General features: G+C 39.3%; 2 protein-coding genes across 2 annotated transcripts; one reads left to right on the forward strand and one right to left on the reverse strand.

Annotated features, from left to right (window-relative positions):
- The first annotated feature begins 463 nt into the window (after positions 1-463).
- LOC131429848 (putative trypsin-6) lies at positions 464-1,791 on the forward strand. Its single transcript, XM_058594259.1, has 4 exons — positions 464-774; positions 836-943; positions 1,004-1,400; positions 1,495-1,791. The coding sequence occupies exons 1-4, from the start codon at positions 515-517 to the stop codon at positions 1,690-1,692; spliced, it is 963 nt and encodes a 320-aa protein (XP_058450242.1). The 5' UTR covers positions 464-514; the 3' UTR covers positions 1,693-1,791.
- On the reverse strand, positions 1,093-13,824 carry LOC131429843 (organic cation transporter protein). Its single transcript, XM_058594247.1, has 7 exons — positions 12,961-13,824; positions 3,481-3,642; positions 2,978-3,423; positions 2,748-2,916; positions 2,397-2,695; positions 1,803-2,338; positions 1,093-1,744 (listed from the first exon to the last, which is right to left on the reverse strand). Exons 1-6 carry the CDS (start codon positions 13,131-13,133, stop codon positions 1,809-1,811), a joined length of 1,779 nt encoding a protein of 592 aa, XP_058450230.1. The 5' UTR covers positions 13,134-13,824; the 3' UTR covers positions 1,093-1,744; positions 1,803-1,808.
- Positions 13,825-18,685: the final 4,861 nt, after the last annotated feature.

Genomic DNA, 18,685 nt, shown 5'->3' on the forward strand with positions numbered 1-18,685 from the left:
GGCGCCAATTATTTCAATTGATAGTGGGAGACCATTTTCACCCCAAATAAATGTCACTCTGAGCTCCGCTCGCCAATTTTGAGAATGAAATCCACGTCCAATCAACGACAATAGCGGAAGTTTCAAAATTTTGTTCTTTCTTTCGTTTGCCCTTTCAGTCATTTTCGATTTTCAGTGAATCGCGGTTCAATGCATGGATGGGTTTCACTAAGTACTAAAAACGTGACCGCGTTTATTTTCTATTTCTAAACCCTACCTAACCAAGACAAACCCCAAACAGTTGATTCAAGTCGAAAGGTAATTTTTCGCCTAACAGAGATCGCACCCGGGAAACTAAACAGCATTTATTTGTCCAGCTGTTTGAGAGCTGTTATCGAACGTCTGCGATTGTTTTCGTCGGTTCAAAAAGACTTTTATTCATTCAATTTCTCGTCGTCAGCAAGTTAAGTTACCCGTTCAGCCCACCAGGTCGCGATGTGGAAGATAATGCCACGGTGACATCGGGAGGAGGAGGATGGTCCAGTTCATCATTACAGCAATAATGCTCCGTTGCATTTCGGTAAAGGTGTTGTTACTTGTTCTAATGCACAGTGACAGTACATTCGAAAGACCGATCGTAAACGGATTTGAGCCGGGATATCCAGAACAGTTTCACTTTGCCGTGTCACTGCAACGTGTTCTCGAAAATGCAGGAAACAATCGGACGCACTTTTGTGGTGGAACGTACATCGGTAATCGGTGGATTGTGACTGCCACTCATTGCATTACTGGTTTGTGAGTTGCATTCGATCGAAACGTTAAGAGTTAAACAACTAATTTCGAATTTCATGAGCAGTGAAAATAAAACTATCGTTGCCTACATTGGAGGGCACACGCTAAACACCACCGAATCTAGAAGGATTTTTCCAATTGAAGAAACTGTCATCAATCCGAGTTATAACCGGTAAGGTAATGGATACTCTAAAAGGCCTTCTTTTTTTTATCTATTCCTTGTTCTTTGCAGAGTTACTCTGGCAGGCGATATTGCCCTACTCCGTATAGTAGAACCCACCGAATCTGACGACCAATTTCTTGAATTACTAGACAATATGATAGAGAGTACACTTTTATTACCGAACAGGCCTTTAACCGGCAGTGGCACCTATAATTCTAATGTCCTTAACGTAATCGACGACCGAGAGGGGGAGGGGCACGATAATGACGAGTACGGCTCTGAAGAATGTCATATTTTCGGCTACGGGTCCGCCACGTATTACGGTCCGGGAAGTGATACCTTACAGTACGGTTCCGTTCAACCGCTCAGTCACAGAGAGTGTAGGGAAATGCTAGGGCCGGTGCTAGCTCCGGCAACGGCCAATTCTGGAATGTTTTGCGCTATTGGATACGCCGATGCTTGCAAGGTAACGGAAATAACGCCCAACTTATTAACTAACACTGTTCCTTATACTTAAACTTACTGGAGTACGCGAATAATAAATTAGCTAAATTTGACAGGGAGACTCCGGCGGAGGATTGGTATGTCGACCGAGGTTATCTGCGCCGTCGAAGGAAGAATCACTCGATGAAAGTAGACCGTACTCACTGCGGGGGATTATCTCCTACGGGGCTGGATGTGGTCTTCCTGCGTCACCCGGAGTCTATACCGATGTGGGTTTTTATTGGAATTGGATTCAGGAGCAAATTTTGCTCTGAATTAGGTAAACTGTGCTGATTCACTATCAATAAAATAATGCTTTTTTTTGGCCTAGAATAGCAAAATTAGATGAAAAATACAAAAAACAAAATCGTCAATCTTTTTTTACCTGAATCTACTGTTTCATCGCTTTATTATTGTCCGTGGCATCAGTTTCCTGCTTGGCGTGGTCTTTCAAAGCTGCATGCCTCGTCTCCGGGTGCAGCAGAGTGAAAAATCCTGCCACCAGTATTGCAGTACCGCAGATCGTCGTAGGAATCCACCAGGCAAACTGACCGAGTAAATCCACTATGTAAGGCGCTGCGATTGAACCTATGTGTGCCATGGTGGAGCAGATCCCGAGTGCTGTGTTCCGAATTTCGGTGGGAAACAGTTCTGCCGTGTGCAGCGTCAACACGGCATACACAGCCGTTATTCCTAACCGACCGAGCATAGCTAAGGTGACCACAGTGGTGGTGTTTTCTCTAGGAATGGCCAGCACCACCAGGAGACAGATGCCGGCATACAGAAAGAAACAAAAAGATGTACTTTTGCGGCCAAAATAGGCCAACACTATCATCGATAGGATGTAAGCTACAATGTCCACCGAACCCGTGGTGGCCACGTAGACGTTCCGGTTGGCAGCGAAGTTGTCTGCATTGAGCGCTGAAATTACGATTTTATTTAATGATTTCATCCGGCATTGAAGTCCGCTTTTTTCTACCTGTTACGTAGTAGCAGAGCGATGTTACACACCATGTAAAGTGACAAATCAGTGCTCGCTGACACAACTTCGGAGTTCCGTAGAGTTTGGTAAATTCACTAAATGTTTGCTTCACTCGTACGCCCACCGATGGTTTGGGAGTCTCTGCATTTTTTGCTACTGCAGCCGCCACTTCTTCCGGACTAAGTTCTCTATCATTATCGCACAGTTCCTGAGGTGGCTTACGCCCAAACACCATCCGGTATGCGCGACGTTCTCGGCCCTTACTCAGCAACCATCGAGGAGATTCAACTAGGAAACTAACTGGAAATTAATCCCCCCATCTTGGCATCATGACCAACCTGCACTTACCAGAGATGAATGATCAGCAAAAAAGACGGTATTGTCAAAGCCAACGACAGATCTCGCCATGAGTTTATGTAGTAAGCGGCCAGTGCTAGAATAAGCATTCCAATTGGGTAGGAAAAGTTGAATGCTATGCTCATCCAGGATCGATGTCGAACACCGATGTTTTCCGTCACTGTCAAATGAATCAGATGCATTATCAATCATAACGGATCCAAAAGTAGCCGTCTACTCACACAAAGCAAAAGCAGGATAGAATACACCGGAAGCAGATGCTCCCAGTCCAACCCGTCCGAGCAACAACAGGATGTAGTAGGGTGAAAAGGTAGTCAGCAAACTGGCGACCACGTACAGTATGGCGGCGATCGCGAAACTACTTTTCCTACCATACTTATCCGAAAGAACACCGAAGGTGGACGCCCCAAAAAATTTACCCACCGAAAGCGCCACTTGAACTGTAGATCTGAGAGCGGTTCGTTCACAAATTAGATCCCATTCCGGTACAATGGAAGCTCCGGGTTTCTGTTCGTAATACATTTCGAAGCCGGGCGTTCCCAGACATGGCACCTGCTCAGGTCGTGGACGTTCGGCAATGTAATCCAACGCGTTTCGGTAGTTCATTTCCGCTAAGTACGCGTAGTCCCAGTTGTAAACCGTGCATGTCCCGTTTTTCTCCAAGCCTCTGAATTCAAGTAGAATATGGTAAGTTTTAAATTATGCGTCAACGGAATTATCAAACCTGACTGTGGATATGTTCCTAATCTCATCGTGGGTCCATCCGTTCTGCTGAAGGCTTGGTATGAGGCAGTAGTAATTCTCCGGCATTTTGCCCAGGAACACATACGACGACACATGGAAGCCATTTAGGATGTTTGGAGTAAGGCACAAAATGAAGAGCGTCCTGAAAAAAAAACGGTACGGCCGTATTGGCGATTTTAGTAAAACACGTGATTTGAAAAAAAATGAGAAAATCTCAGAGCCTACTATGTCCCGCATTATTGACAATCGATTTTTTGATCTGATATTGTCAGCTCATGAAGGTGTGTCAATTGACAGATACAAATGTAAGATTTCCGCTAAATAGCGTCATGTCAGAAGGAACTAATTACTGATTATAAAAATTGATAAATATTCGCTCCGTAATGCTACAGCCAAGGGAAGGCATTTAGTGCTGATTAAATTTGCGATACTGACCTTTGATTGAGCGTTTCAAACCTTTAAAAATGTATCAATTATGGAAGTTTGCAGTAAATTTATATTCGTTCGTCGAGTTGATTTGAGGTAAAAGTTAATATTCTCAGTCTTCCTCTCGTTGCTCGAGTTTTCAAACAGAATTTGAATACTGCAAAAGTCGAAATTTACAAACTTAGCCTAATGAAGTCGACTGAGGAGATATTTGTATCTGATAACAGAAATTGGATCCTTCAAGTAGAGAAAGGCAAAAAATAGACAAAATAAAAATGGAAAAAAATTACAATACTTAGTTTAATTGATCTCTTTCCGTTGGAACTTGTTTTCATCGAATCCTTCAAAACGGCACTTCCTTTGAGGCTCACGTTTCGCTTCGATTGTCGTTTCCATTTCACACAAAAAACAGAAATGAAAATTAGTATTAAGATTATTGAATGTTTATGGTTTACATACAACTTACACTTTGTAAATTCTAAAGAAAGAACGTTACGTATACAGATCACTATCTAATGTGGAAATAATAATTCCTACATACAGAATTATGAGAATACGACAGCGTTTAAAATTAACGTTAAACAAGTATAAGCAGTTTGAGCGACTGTAATACTACCTTATTGAAAAAAGTTCCCGGAATTCATTCAGAAAATTAAAAATACAAGATTATTCATCAAAATCGATATTGTTCTCTTCAAAGTACTCCCCATCGACTGAAACACACTTATGCCACCACTTGATGCAATCCTCGAAACATTTTTATATTCAGTTTTCGGTGTGGCCATCAGAGCCATTTGCAATCCGGATGCTGAAACGCGTTCCACGGAGCGGTTTCTTGGGTTGACCGAATAGGAAAAAGTCGCAGGGAGCCAAATCAGGTGAATTCGGTGTTTGCTGAATGGTATTCGTTTCGTTTTTAGTCAAATGTGCATGGATAAAGATGGCATTGTGTGACGGTGCGTTATCGTGGTTCATGATCCATGAGTTGTTTGCCCAAAGATATGGTCTTTTTCGGCGAAAATTGATTCAAGCAAAAGTCTCATAACGCCCAAATAATACTCCTTGTTGACGGTCTGGCCTTGTGGAAGGGATTCATGATACACAACACCCTTGTAATCAATGAAAACTGTAAGCTTTACCTTCTTTTTCTACTGAAAACGATGTGTTTTTTCGGTCGCGGCTTATTCGGTGTACGCCATTCACTCGGTTGATGTCTGGATTGCGTATCATACTCGTAAATCCACGTCTCGTCTCCAGTAATAATCCGTTTGATGAATATTGGGCCAGATTCGGCCTTGAAAATCATATCTTTTGCGACGTCAACGCGGACCCTTTTTCGCAATTCCATTTTGAAAATTGTGCAAAATCAGGCAACGCACAATCGCAAATACAGCTTAACTGTTACAATTGTCCAGGTAACAAGCTGAAAATTTGATAGAATATCAATGACAGATGTGGCAACATAAAATAAAACCTAATCGGGTGACTGAGAGCGCCACACGGTGGTGATTTCGAGAACTTTTTGATCAAGACAGTAGATATCTACAGATAATTTAAATATGTTTTATTTTGTTTTGCGTCTTGACGAATCCATTACGATCGCGGTTTCATTAGAAAATGTTTGCCGTGGTCTCTACTAAATTGGTATCTAACAGATCGGCTGAAAAGTTCGTATCGTTTCTATGAGAGGGCGCCACTAGAATTTAATCCATATTATTTTCAGTTAGTACCAACCTTCAAAAGATACGTGTATAAATTTGACAGCTGTCTGATTATTAGTTTGTGAGATATTGCATTTTGAGTGAAGCTACTTTTGTTATTGTGAAAAAAATGGAAAAAAAGGAATTTCGTGTGTTGATGAAACACTACTTTTTGATGAAAAAAAGTGCCGCCGATACCAAAAAATGGCTTGACGATGAACGCAGTGGACGTCCAAAAGAGGCTGTTACCGATGAAAACGTGAAAAAAAATCCACAAAATGATTTTCAATGACCGTAAAGTGAAGTTGATCGAGATAGCTGACACCCTAAAGGTATCAAAGGAACGTGTTGGACATATTATTCACGAATATTTGGATATGAGAAAGCTTTGTGCAAAATGGGTGCCGCGTGAGCTCACAATCGATCAAAAACAACAACGAATTGATGATTCTGAGCAGTGTTTGGAGCTGTTATATCGAAATAAAACCGATTTTTTTCGTCGATATATAACAATGGACGAAACATGGCTCCATCACTTCACTCCGGAGTCCAATCGACAGTCAGCTGAGTGGACTGCACGCGATGAACCGAACCCAAAGCGTGGAAAGACTCAACAATCGGCCGGTAAGGTTATGGCGTCTGTATTTTGGGATTCGCATGGTATAATTTTCATCGACTACCTTGAAAAGGGAAAACCATCAACAGTGACTATTATATAGCATTATTAGAGCGTTTGAAGGACGAAATTTAAAAAAAAAACGGCCTCATTTGAAGAAGAAAAAAGTTTTGTTTCATCAAGACAATGCACCGTGTCTCAAGTCGATGAAAACCATGCTGAAATCGAACGCATTGGGCTTCGAATTGCTCCCTCATCCACCGTATTCTCCAGATTTGGCCCGCAGTGACTTTTTCCTGTTCTCAGACCTCAAGAGAATGCTCGCTGGTAAAAAATTTAGAAGCAATGAAGAGGTAATCGCTGAAACTTTGAGGCAAAGGACAAATCGTACTACGATGCGTGCGCGCTGGATGAAATCAAATATTCGTTACTGAGAACCTGTTTGGCAACCCTACATAGCAGTTATAATGTACGTTGCAATGTCTTCAATTTGCTCCATGAATTTAACTCACATAAGTTACGTTAAGTCATTGGAGTGTAATAACGTGTGCTACTTGGGTTAATACGTAAAAGTGGGGCTGGAAGGAAACAAACGTCGTACAACACAATCTAAAAGAGAGCTACATTGAACATGCAACCAAGCTACTAGGTGTGCAAATTTTGGATTGATTCGGTCATCATATAGTTACTGCAAAAGAAGATCGCTCCCTTCCATAGATCAAAGCGTAGTATTTGTTCTAGCATGGAAAATGTATGTTAAGTTTGGCATATTTAGAATAGGGAACATATCAATTTTTTTTGTTTCCTTACTGTGTACTATTGCCTTTTTTTTTACAGACATCATCCATAGCAACATTGGTGTGCATCCTTTTCCATTGTAATTCAATAAGGACACAGACAGTTATGCTAATGCCCAGAGACCAATGAAGTTTACACGATATTAGGTTAAAATCGGCTCTACATAAACTTTATAAACGAACAAGCTTAGAAAAAGATTATTCCGAATTTTTAAAGAATTCTCGACGAAAATTCAAGTATTTCACATCTAAAAAAAGAACTTTCTTCCGTCCTGTGGCCGCTCGGTGTTGGTTACTGGTAGTCCAGTGAAAAATATAGTCTTTTGGACTATAAACCAAAACTGGTGTAGCCTTTGTTACTGTTCCATAAATCGATATCATCTCAAGCGAGAGAAAGTCACGCGTGCGTGCAGTAAAGACCATGATATTACTCACTCTTCGTTTTATCCGCCTTTCGATAATGTGAAGTTCGTTGTTTCAAATTAACACAAATGAATTGAGGCTGCAAAGTTTATGCAGTAATACATTGTATTGAGAACTACACAGGGTTTACCTAAAACCACCATAAATTCAAGAAAAAATTCACGAATATAACAATTTCTTTTCTTTCGGTGTACGAAATTTTTCAGAAAAAAATCTCTGTTGTCCTATAGCTCAGTCAATAAGCAATGTTTCGAATCTAAAGTTAACCATCGTATGATCAGTGAAACATACATTGTACTTTCAAGTAGCTTCCGATAAGCTCATACTCCGTTCATGGGGTTGAGAAGAATCCACTCTGATTACATTATTTTAATCATCGTAGAGGATTGTAGAATGCGAGGTCTTATCATGAAACCCGTCTCGTCATAAGTCGTACGTTTATTTTTAGGTACTTTTTTTCTAGGACAATTTTGATTTTTGTCCAGTAATGTTTCCTGTTTTCAGAGTAGCATAGTCAAGTTAGAATGTTAGACACCGCCGAGTGCATCAGACAATTATCATACCGGGTTATCGCACGATTTAATAAGACGGCGGCGGGTTGTTAGGTTTTCTTTTTCCGCTGAAATCGTTCGAATTGTTAATGCAGTGGAATGTAAAATATAGACTGATATTGCATTTCACTGCATTACGTTTATTTGATTCGTGCTTCGTACAATAACACTATCTGTTAGTAATTAGCTTGCCGTTTGTACGACATGCGCCCTTTAAGCGCGTCATCATCTACATGAGAACTGCACACGTGGTTTACCTCGAAACGTGTTATTAACGGTAGGCGGAGTTACATCAACAAATCTCAAGGTATCGTGAAAATCGAGAATCGTTCTACATATTGATATACTTTTTGTCATTAGAATAATTACCAAAATTGGAACAGTAAGTTTATGTATACGACTTGTATGGAAGCTTTTTACACTCTAACACTAATGCGAAGAGTAAATGTCCTCCTAATGCATAGAAAAACTTCCGCTCTAGCAATGTTAGCAGAAGTTATTTACATATTAGACAAGCACTGATTTGGACTGAGGGTCGGTATAAAAACACTTTTGTTCAGGTGCAATCACAGCATTAGTAGCAAATTATACAATCTGTTGATCTTGATTGTTGAAAACTTGCTTACTCTTCTGACTGGATCAATAGCGATAGAGAATCTTTGCATATTAGAGGGTGTTTACTGTTGTTGTTTCGATTCAACCTGACAATGATTCAATGATAATGATTACATTTTACTTTGGCTATACGGCTCTGAAATGGTCGCATCTACGAATTGCACGGTGCTCGAATGTGGTCTGTCGGTACTCATTCGTGCCTGAGTGTATAAGGAAAACGACGTTTCCAACATTACGAACGAGATGGGGTCACTCTTTATTCGCGGAAAAGCTATTTAACAGGATTTCAATGTTTGCGTGCTTGCTATTTCGAATCTCCAGAATGAACAGCTTAAAATCGTTCTGGGAATCGGAAAGCCATTGTTTACCGACATGCTTTAAGGCATGTTCTAATTCACTCGCGCTTCATGAGATGTTATCGAGTCTTGCCGAAATGTCAGAGACTTGCTATCAACATTTTGTTCACGATTCCGGTTCCCTAAAAATATTTTCAGAATATAAATTGTCCAATTTTCTATTTTATCTAACAAACATTCAATTTTTTTGGTTATGTAAAACAAAATACTCAGCCTAACGAAAACATGTTGAAAAAACTTTGGTTGCTTTGATTCATCCATCGAAACGCACGCAATTCAGTGCATTAAGTACGATTCAGACAATCAGGCAACTTTCATCGACGAAATGTCACTTTACTTTTGAGATAATCCTAAGCAGCATTTTCTTCGAAATTCTCTAAGGAGCCGTTCCTAAACCACGTAGACCTAAAAGGGAGAGAAGGAATTGTTTCATAAATGCATACGTTTGTCTACGGGGGTAGGAGAGAGTCTAAAGTCTACGTGGTTCTTTTCCTTCTTTCATTTACCATAACTCTACCTTTCTGGTGGTGTATGGGAAATTTTTGTAGCCGGTAAATCATAATGATAATAAAGAATGATTTTTTTAAAGAAGTATAGAATTAAATTTTTAAAATAAACACAAAAAATGGAGAAAATGGATGAAATTTTCATTGGAATCGATAGAACTATCAATATAGTTTAATGTTGGAAGATGATTTCATGCAAATGTTGGCCGCGGCTTCGCTTTAGATGGCACATGCGCAAGATCCAATTTTGGCACACTCTGTCCAACATATCGGCCGGTATTTCACGAAAAATGCCACCGGCCCATAATCCTTACCAAACAGTGACTTTTTTTGGATGCATTGGTAGCTCTTGCAATGCTTCTGGATGGTCTGGTAATTTTACTTGTTGACGTATCCATTCAACCAGAATTGAGCTTCGTCGCTGAACACAATTTTTCGATAAAAAAGTGGATCTTCCTCCAACTTTGCCAGCGTCCATTCATGATTAAATTGCAGACCAAGCGTCGATTCATGATTAAATTATAGACCAAACTGAACAGGTTTGACAATGACACAAGACACGATTCACGCGTGATCTGCCAAAAACAGTGTTGTAAAAAAGATACCAGCAAAAAAATCACCCTTTAGTAATAATAGAAATCCAATCACAAAGCGTATCAAAAAAGTAAAAAAAAAAGTTCAAAAGTATTACCCTGTATAGTATGAATTTCATATACAAAAGTAACATGAGCGCAGGATTTCGATCGTGTAACTTTATTAATCGAAATAGTCACTTCATTCGGCAAAGTGTTATTACACTGGGGTCTCTTTTTACGCGTTTTTTTATGCGGTTTCTTTTTACGCGGATTTCCGAAGTTACTTTTTTTTTACGCGGATTTCCAAAGTGACGCGGTTTTTACGCAGATTTCTAAAGTTACGCGGTTATTTTTCGACATAAAAAAAAATTCGATTTCGGAAGTCTCAAAATTTTTCTATGTCCCAAAGTCGATTTTCACAAAAAAAAATGTTTTGAGATTACACCAGATCTGGACGATTCATGCATTTCAAAGATATTTGGCATCAAAAAATTTTTTTTCTTTAGTTTGGAGGTTTTTTTACGCAGATTTCCGAGCTTACGCGGTTTTTTTACACGAATTTCCAAAGTTACGCGGTTTTTTTTTACGCGGTACGTATCCCCTGCTTAAAAAGAGACCTCAGTATATTTCGTCTTTTTTTTCGAGGGGATTTTGTTTTATCTATTCCTGCGAGCTTTTAATAAGTGTTCGAATATGTTCGTGCCGTTTTTATTCTAGTGATCCGCCTTTTCAAATATGCGTTGGAGAGTGCTACTTTGTGCTGATATGAAGAAAACAGCCTTCGTATGTTGAAGGAAGTCTATGCTCTTACTGAGCGAAAGTGTCGGAATTGATTTTCACGGCTTGAAATGGCTAATTTTGATTTGAAAACGAAGCCGAAGTAATACCAAAGTTTGAAAGTGAAAAATTGGACGAATTGCTCGATCATGACCGGTTGCAAACGCAAGAAGAACTCGCTCGAAGCTTCTCAGCCAGTCATTTGTCAACGTTTAAAAGCAATGGGAAAGATCCGAAAGGTAGGCAATTGAGTGCCGTATGAGTTGAAGCCAAGGGACGTCGAACAACTGCTTCAACGGTACAAAAGAAATAGTTTTCTTGCATCGAATTTCTAATGGCGACGAAAAGTGGGTCCATTATGATAACCCAAACGTCGGGCAATGTGAAGATACCTCGGTCATTCACCATCATCGTTCAGAATTTTCATGGCCTGAAAGGAGCATAAACTCTGTATATGGTGGAATCAACTGGGTGTGATATATTATGAGCAACTGTTACCGAATTAAAGGTCACGGGAGAGATCTACCGACGACAATTGATACGTTCGAGCCGAGCATTGCAAGAAAAGCGGGAGCAATACACCGATACATACGAAAAAGTAATTTTTCTACATGACACTGCTCGCCCACATGTTGCACAACCGGTAAAACATACACTGCTAGAAAAAGTCATGTAAATTTACGTCCTCTGAGACCAACATATACGAGCGGCAGAAATGACTCATTCTTGAATTCTAACATATTTTTAAATTGTTAAACACGTAAATTTACACTTACTGTTTCCACATAACAGTTTTAAGTGAGAAGTCCAACATAAGGATATCAAAATCGTTCAGTTTTGACTTCAAACCAGTCAACATGAAACGGTTTTGAATCCCCTGTTTTGCTTCCCATTTAAAAGAAAGAATAATTACATCAACTAGGGATTCCATGTATATAAACATAAACGAAGAAGAAGAATTTCTTTATTTTGAGTGCAAAGAATTCAAATTTTTAGTTAAACTCACAAAAAAAAATACAAAAGCTTGCACAATCTTCAGTTGTATCGACATGTGATAAACTAAAAGATGCTCGTGTAAGCTACTAAGAATCACAGTCAACGTAACTAATAGTACCTATAAATCTTACAGGTAATATGGACATCAAACAGATAAGATTTGCTTTCTCTGAGTTCACACATTTCATTGGTTGAAGTAACCGCTTTCGAGATATGAACAAATTTGTCACTTTTATGGAAGCAACGCGGCTCAAATAACCCTCAAACCAATTGTCTGAAATGCATAAACGCATTTATCTTATCGAAATGTCCAGTTATTTTTTCATGATTTTCAAAAAGATAAGTGATATCTGAACTGTCTTAGGATTCACATCAACCTCAGGCTACTGTCACTGCTACTCTTTGTTACCAGAGTGAGGACAGCTGTTCGTTTTTCGATTGAACAAAAAAATATCAAGAATCGTTGAATTTATCCCATTCGTGCCCACATTGTTTATAAGCAACGTTTGAAAACAATCATCAGTCTTATGTTTATGTTTTCAAAACACGTGCTCAATAAGAACAGAAACGTGTGTGAAACCACCGGATAAGAATCTTTAGTTCTAATATTTTGATAGATGGGTGGAATTTGTGTCAAAACTAAAAGAAGAATGACATTCTCTTAAAGGCATTCGTTCTAGCAATAGGAGGCTTTGTTTCCCAGACAACGATACTAGAAAGTAACGTCGAAGGCAAGGTGAGTTCGGCTGTTGTCTGGTTGATCATTCTGAACCTTTCTCCGCTGTAGATTTATACAGAGAAAATGCGAAGGAAAACGGAACAAAAGTAACATGCATATAATTAAACCACGACCTTGTACACACCAACCGGCGGCAAAACGCAAACCGGTATTGCTCGGGCGAACCACGGATTGTCCCAAAGGTCAAGCTGCAGCACACACTGTGTCACTGGTTCGTCTCCGTTCGTTCGAACCGGTCAGGCCCATTTTCAACAACGCGCTTTCACAATTTTGTTATTTTTTCGGTTTGGTTCTAATTTTACATTTCGTGTGTTTATAACCTATTCTAACGCTCTTCCGTTGCACACGGCAGCTGGGGTGTTCGAAAATTGTAACATACTCACCACAACCAGATGCCACGGTCTCCCTTCTTTTCCAATCCATCGAGGACGATTTGCTTCAGCTCGCCTGACGTGGATTGAACGCATATTTTCCCATTGCCGGTATTCAGCTGCTGCTGAGGAGCGCTACCATTCTCTACGAGACACACATCCTTTCTTGTATCATCTTCATTCATTTCGGTGGCACAGTAATGTTGCAACACACGTCGACGGCAGGCTAACTATTTTTATCCTTTGCTTAGGCCTGTTGTTTCAGTTGCTTAGTGCGCCACGAAAATTGCATGTGAAATGTACTAAAAAAGCAGGGTCAGTGACCGACGTTTTATCAGTCCAGAAGTATTGAACGCAGTTCAATAAGTGAAAATATATTCCTTAATCCTCCATTTTTCTATACGGATTACTCACTGACGTACGCAGTTTTGATTGTTCTTTTTGTTGATACGATTCGATGAGTTGAACTGAATCGATGGAGACGCTGTTAATCGCAGGAGGCCTTTTAATTGTGCTAATTAATCTTGTGCTGTAGGACAACAAAACAGTTCTTTGTCCTTATCAGTTTCGGGAGCGCGTACAACTCGTCGTCAATCGTCTGTACTACAAAACGCAAACCTAGCGGCGGTCACTATCACCTTAATCGCGTTGTTGTCCGTGATAAAATATTTCTTTCAACGCAAATTGTTACGAGGTTAATCAATTCACATTACAGATGTGCACTAAAGTTTGCATTTCTTCGTTCCTGATTCAAATTATGGTTTTACAAAGAACTTATCATTTTTTGAATAATATATTTGACCATCGCACTTTTTTTTATTGAAAGAATATTTCGACTATAGCGGAGATTACAAGTACAATTTCATCGCGACGAAAGCTGGTTGACTACTGTTTGATTGCACGGTATCGGAATCGATCCAAGTGAACGAAACGTTGACCGAATCTCCCGTTTCCGTTTCTCTCTCTTATGCTCTCTTAAAATGCTTTTTGGTGGAGACGCCGCATGCTTGTTTTCCTTGATAGAATTCTCAGTAGTAATTTCACCAGCCATTCCGTAAACATCGTGCTGCAGCGTCACAACAAAATCATTGGAAGTCGTTGTGCTCTTTCACGCTCTCACTTTCTGTACTTACTCAACTGGTACTCTTCAACGGAAGCAGACGAAGCACGTGACGGCAGTTTCCGAACGGTAGCTTACAATTATTTGTAATCGCACACCATGGTTTAATTTTTTAACCAATCAGGAATGTTAGAATCCAGTTTTGAGTAAACAGTGGCAAAATAATAAATAATAGTCCGTTTTATTTCACATACAGCTTGGAAATATTTCTAAGTAGCGATTGGATTGTATTGAACCACGTGTTTTGTTTGAAAATTCAATTAATAGCGAACAGTGTCCTATTTAGCCAACTAAAAATTTAAGACATTTCTCGTATTTTTAAAGCTCATAGCTCAGTGATCTGTAAAAGGATTTATATAAGCTAACTACCAAAAGAATCGAAATTTTTCAACCTAAACGTGTGAAGAAAAAGCATTGAAGTATTTCAATAGTAGACTGTTGAAAAACCAGTCTCATTTGACCCATGTCAACACCAGCCAATCAGAACGCGTTCTGAGGTAGAGAACAAAATATCTGCTGCTGTACAACAAATCGTTCGAGGAAAATGTTCCGAACAGTGTTTAATATCGTAGTGAGCTCCACAATTTGGTCCTTCTGAAAGGCAGGAATGAATCCCGTACAGCATCCGGATAGTTTCTTTCAATGAAATGCAAATCCGAAATGAAATATCGAAATTAAAATTCTGTATGCTACTATTTTTATAGCCGTTAGGACCGCCCATTAGTGAAAAAGCTACAAACGAAATCAGGTAAAAACAAACCTCTCAACAAAAATAGGATCAATTTGGATTCTATCGCCACTGCGAGCAGATGTATTTTGTGTCGTTTGCAAAGCTAGTTTCGCTTCCGACAAGAGCGATTACGTAACAGCTGCCAGTCATTTGCATTGGTGAAAAAGCAACGGTGGAGAGCATTACACAAAATCCACCATTCTAATGGCTCTAAAAGAATTATAAGGATTTGTTTTTCGCAAATCGAAAGGAAATATCCTCAGTTTAGTGCAAATCTAGAACTGTTTGATTTAATTTTTGCACTTTTCGCTGTGTGAAATTCACAGTAATCTAGATCAAGTGAAGCCTTCTTTGTTTTTGCGACAAATGAGGAAAAGAGGAATGCTTGCATAATTCATACAATTGATCAACTAATTGATATTCGCAAGTGTCAAGGAACATGTCAGTTGTTTTCGTATTCACGACATCCAGTTATGTCTCTGACATTACCACCCGCCTTTTTACCAGCGAGCATTCTCTTGAGGTCTGAGAACAGGAAAAAGTCACTGGGGTCCAAATCTGGAGAATACGGTGGATGAGGGAGCAATTCGAATCCCAATTCGTTCAATTTCAGCGTGGTTTTCATCGACTTGTGACACGGTGCATTGTCTTGATGAAACAAAACTTTTTTCTTCTTCAAATGAGGCCTTTTTTTTAAATTTCGTCCTTTAAACGCTCTAATAACGCTATATAATAGTCACTGTTAATGGTTTTTCCCTTTTCAAGGTAGTCGATGAAAATTATACCATGCGAATCCCAAAATACAGACGCCATAACCTTACCGGCCGATTGTTGAATCTTTCCACGCTTTGGGTTCGGTTCATCGCGTGCAGTCCACTCAGCTGACTGTCGATTGGACTCCGGAGTAAAGTGATGGAGCCATGTTTCGTCCATTGTTATATATCGACGGTTTTATTTCGATATAACAGCTCCAAACACTGCTCAGAATCATCAGTTCGTAGTTGTTTTTGATCGATTGTGAGCTCACGCGACACCCATTTTGCACAAAGCTTTCTCATATCCAAATATTCGTGAATAATATGTCCAACACGTTCCTTTGATATCTTTAGGGTGTCAGCTATTTAGATCAACTTCATTTACGGTCATTGAAAATCATTTTGTGGATTTTTTTCACGTTTTCATCGGTAACAGCCTCTTTTGGACGTCCACTGCGTTCATCGTCTTCGGTGCTCATATGACCAGTACGAAATTTTGCAAACCACTTACGAATTGTTGCTTCGCCCGGTGCAGAGTCTGGATAACACTCATCAAGCCATTTTTTGGTATCAGCGGCACTTTTTTTCATCAAAAGGTAATTCCTTTTTTTCCATTTTTTTCACAATAACATAAGTAGCTTCACTCAAAATGCAATATCTCACAAACTAATAATCAGACAGCTGTTAAATTCATACACGTATCTTTTGAAGTTTGGTACTAACTGAAAATGGTATGGATTTAATTCTAGTGGCGCCCTCTCATAGAAACGATACGAACTTTTCAGCCGATCTGTTAGAGCGATACAAAACAACGTGTTTTGTCTGTTACGTCACTTATACCATTATATCTCCGGAACCAAAAGTCACAGCCATTTCATCTTTAAACTCGATCAATGACCCGACAGTAGCTTTCAAACTGTGTAGCATGAGATTGTTAAAATCGGTTCAGCCATCTCTGAGAAAATTGAGCGCGTTAAAATATCTTCGAAAAGGGCAGACACACACACAGACATTTTCCGATCTCGTCGAACTGAGTCGAATGGTATATAACACTATGGGTCTCCGAGACTCCGTTCGAAAGTCGGTTTTTTCAGCAATTCTAATACCTTTCTATAGAGAAAGGCAAAACGAATGAAGAAAATTCCAACCTGTTGTGGCTATGGTTTTATTCCACGAAAAAAGGGTCCAAATGTTCCGGTTGACCGGAACATAATCCGTCGAGTCCACCAGAAATTACCCTCGAACGATTTGTGTAGGCAGCAAGTGGACAAGTGATACAAAATTATTTTCTGCCTGTAAGTAAACAAAAAGCTTTTAGAGGTTCTAATGTTTTAAAAACTTTAGCACCTGTACCTCAATCCATTCGATAAACTCTTCAAGATTTTTTTCGTTTGGGTTATAAAAAGACACTTACTGAAAATTTTAATAACTGTTTGACAGTTAGTTTCACGTTGCCAGGATGGCAGAAGCAGAAAAAATGGCGCGTGCATAGAAATCGACTTACCATCACAAAAATAACATTCACTTCATTTTTATCGCGACAACATATATGTTTTTATGCACTAATCGCATCTAAATTAAATTATCTAAACATTGACAGGATAGATTTTTGATCCATGCTTTTGAAGGCGAGATATTCAATGAACAAGTTGAAAGGCGGCATTTTCAGCTATGCACTTTTTTCTTCAGAAAAAAGACTTTCCCGAATAATCTAAACTATGTTTTTAAGAGATTGTCAGTTGGGTTTTTTATGTTCGTCACCGTTTCTGAGAAAATTGAAGATTTGAAGCTTGAAAACAGCCCTTTAAAACACACTCGCTCTAGCCCTTGAATCACGAATTAGAACGATTTCACCTCATAAATATTCAACCTCTTCTCGATTGACTCTTCAATTACTATAAAACAAAGTTAGAAAAATGTTGTGCGTTGATTTTCACGCAATTTAAATTTGTCCTGAGCGCAGGAAAAAGTACAAGCGTCTGTTTACTTTGGTATTCGATACAAAAAGAACGTGCTACTATTATACACACATGACATCTGTCGGAATGACGCTATCTGCTTTCTGTCAAACGTTACGGTGGGGTACCGGCAACCGAACACCTTACCCTATCAAGAATATCGGAAGAGAGAATGCCCTACGTGATGCTTAGCAGAAAACCTGGAAGAGGTCGTCAAATGCGGGGCAGAACTTATACTCGCCGGGGGTCTTTTTTTTACGCGGATTTCCGAAGATACGCGGTTTTCTTGTTCTCTCTCAGAAATGCATGAAACTTTGATATCTGGTGTTATCCGAAATTTTTGTTTAACGCCAGATCTGGACCTTTCATGCATTTCTAGAACATTTGAGATCAAAAATTTTTTGTTGCATTTTGCAGTTTTTTTCTACGCGGATTTCCAAAGTTCCGCGGTCCCAAAATCGTTTTTCACAAGAAAAAAAAAAGTTTCATGGATTTCTAAGACATTTGGAATAAAAAAAACATTTTATTTTGCATTTTGCAGTTTTTTTCTACGCGGATTTCCGAAGTTACGCGGTCCCAAAATCGTTTTTCACAAGAAAAAAAAATTGAATTACACCAGATCTGCAGTTTCATCCATTTCTAAGACATTTGGAATAAAAAAAAAACATTTTATTTTGCATTTTGCAGTTTTTTCCTACGCGGATTTCCGAAGTTTCAGATCACTAAGCAATACAATAGATATAATAAAACAATTTTCATTCTTACCGAAACTTTTTGTTAGTCATCGTCCCGCGAAGATAGTTTAACTTGCACCGCCTTGTAACGAACGTTCTTCCACTTATTTCCCATGTGCGCAGTTCGCTTCCGGTCGGTAAAGATTTGGTTTCACACGCAAACAAAAGCACTTAAATTGACCAAACCAATTACTACCGAACAAGCGACCGATGTTCAATTGGAGCAGTAAAGTGGACCGTTTTGACAATCGACAAATTGTACGCCCAGCGTATTGTTGGTCCCTTGATTGGCGAACAAAGCAACTTTTCGAGAGATTGTTCCGTGAAGCAGGTTCCGGTTTGGCAATTGGACATACGCAATCTCAACCGCGCAAACAAAAACAGTCAAAGTTGGAAGTTCTTTCGTTTCTACATTCAGATTTACCAAACAAACAGCATCG

This window comes from Malaya genurostris, chromosome 1, assembly GCF_030247185.1.
Source record: "Malaya genurostris strain Urasoe2022 chromosome 1, Malgen_1.1, whole genome shotgun sequence".
Taxonomy (NCBI): domain Eukaryota; kingdom Metazoa; phylum Arthropoda; class Insecta; order Diptera; family Culicidae; genus Malaya; species Malaya genurostris.

Excerpts from the sequence above, each read along its gene's own strand:
- LOC131429848 (XM_058594259.1), top strand. The coding sequence starts at position 515 with ATGGTCCAGTTCATCATTACAGCAATAATGCTCCGTTGCATTTCGGTA. Across the intron at positions 775-835 it reads ACTCATTGCATTACTGGTTT|TGAAAATAAAACTATCGTTG; the intron begins GTGAGTTGCATT and ends TTTCATGAGCAG. Across the intron at positions 944-1,003 it reads ATCAATCCGAGTTATAACCG|AGTTACTCTGGCAGGCGATA; the intron begins GTAAGGTAATGG and ends TGTTCTTTGCAG.
- LOC131429843 (XM_058594247.1), bottom strand. The coding sequence starts at position 13,133 with ATGAATGAAGATGATACAAGAAAGGATGTGTGTCTCGTAGAGAATGGT. Across the intron at positions 2,917-2,977 it reads CTATCCTGCTTTTGCTTTGT|TGACGGAAAACATCGGTGTT; the intron begins GTGAGTAGACGG and ends TTCATTTGACAG. Across the intron at positions 2,696-2,747 it reads TTGCTGATCATTCATCTCTG|TTTCCTAGTTGAATCTCCTC; the intron begins GTAAGTGCAGGT and ends ATTTCCAGTTAG.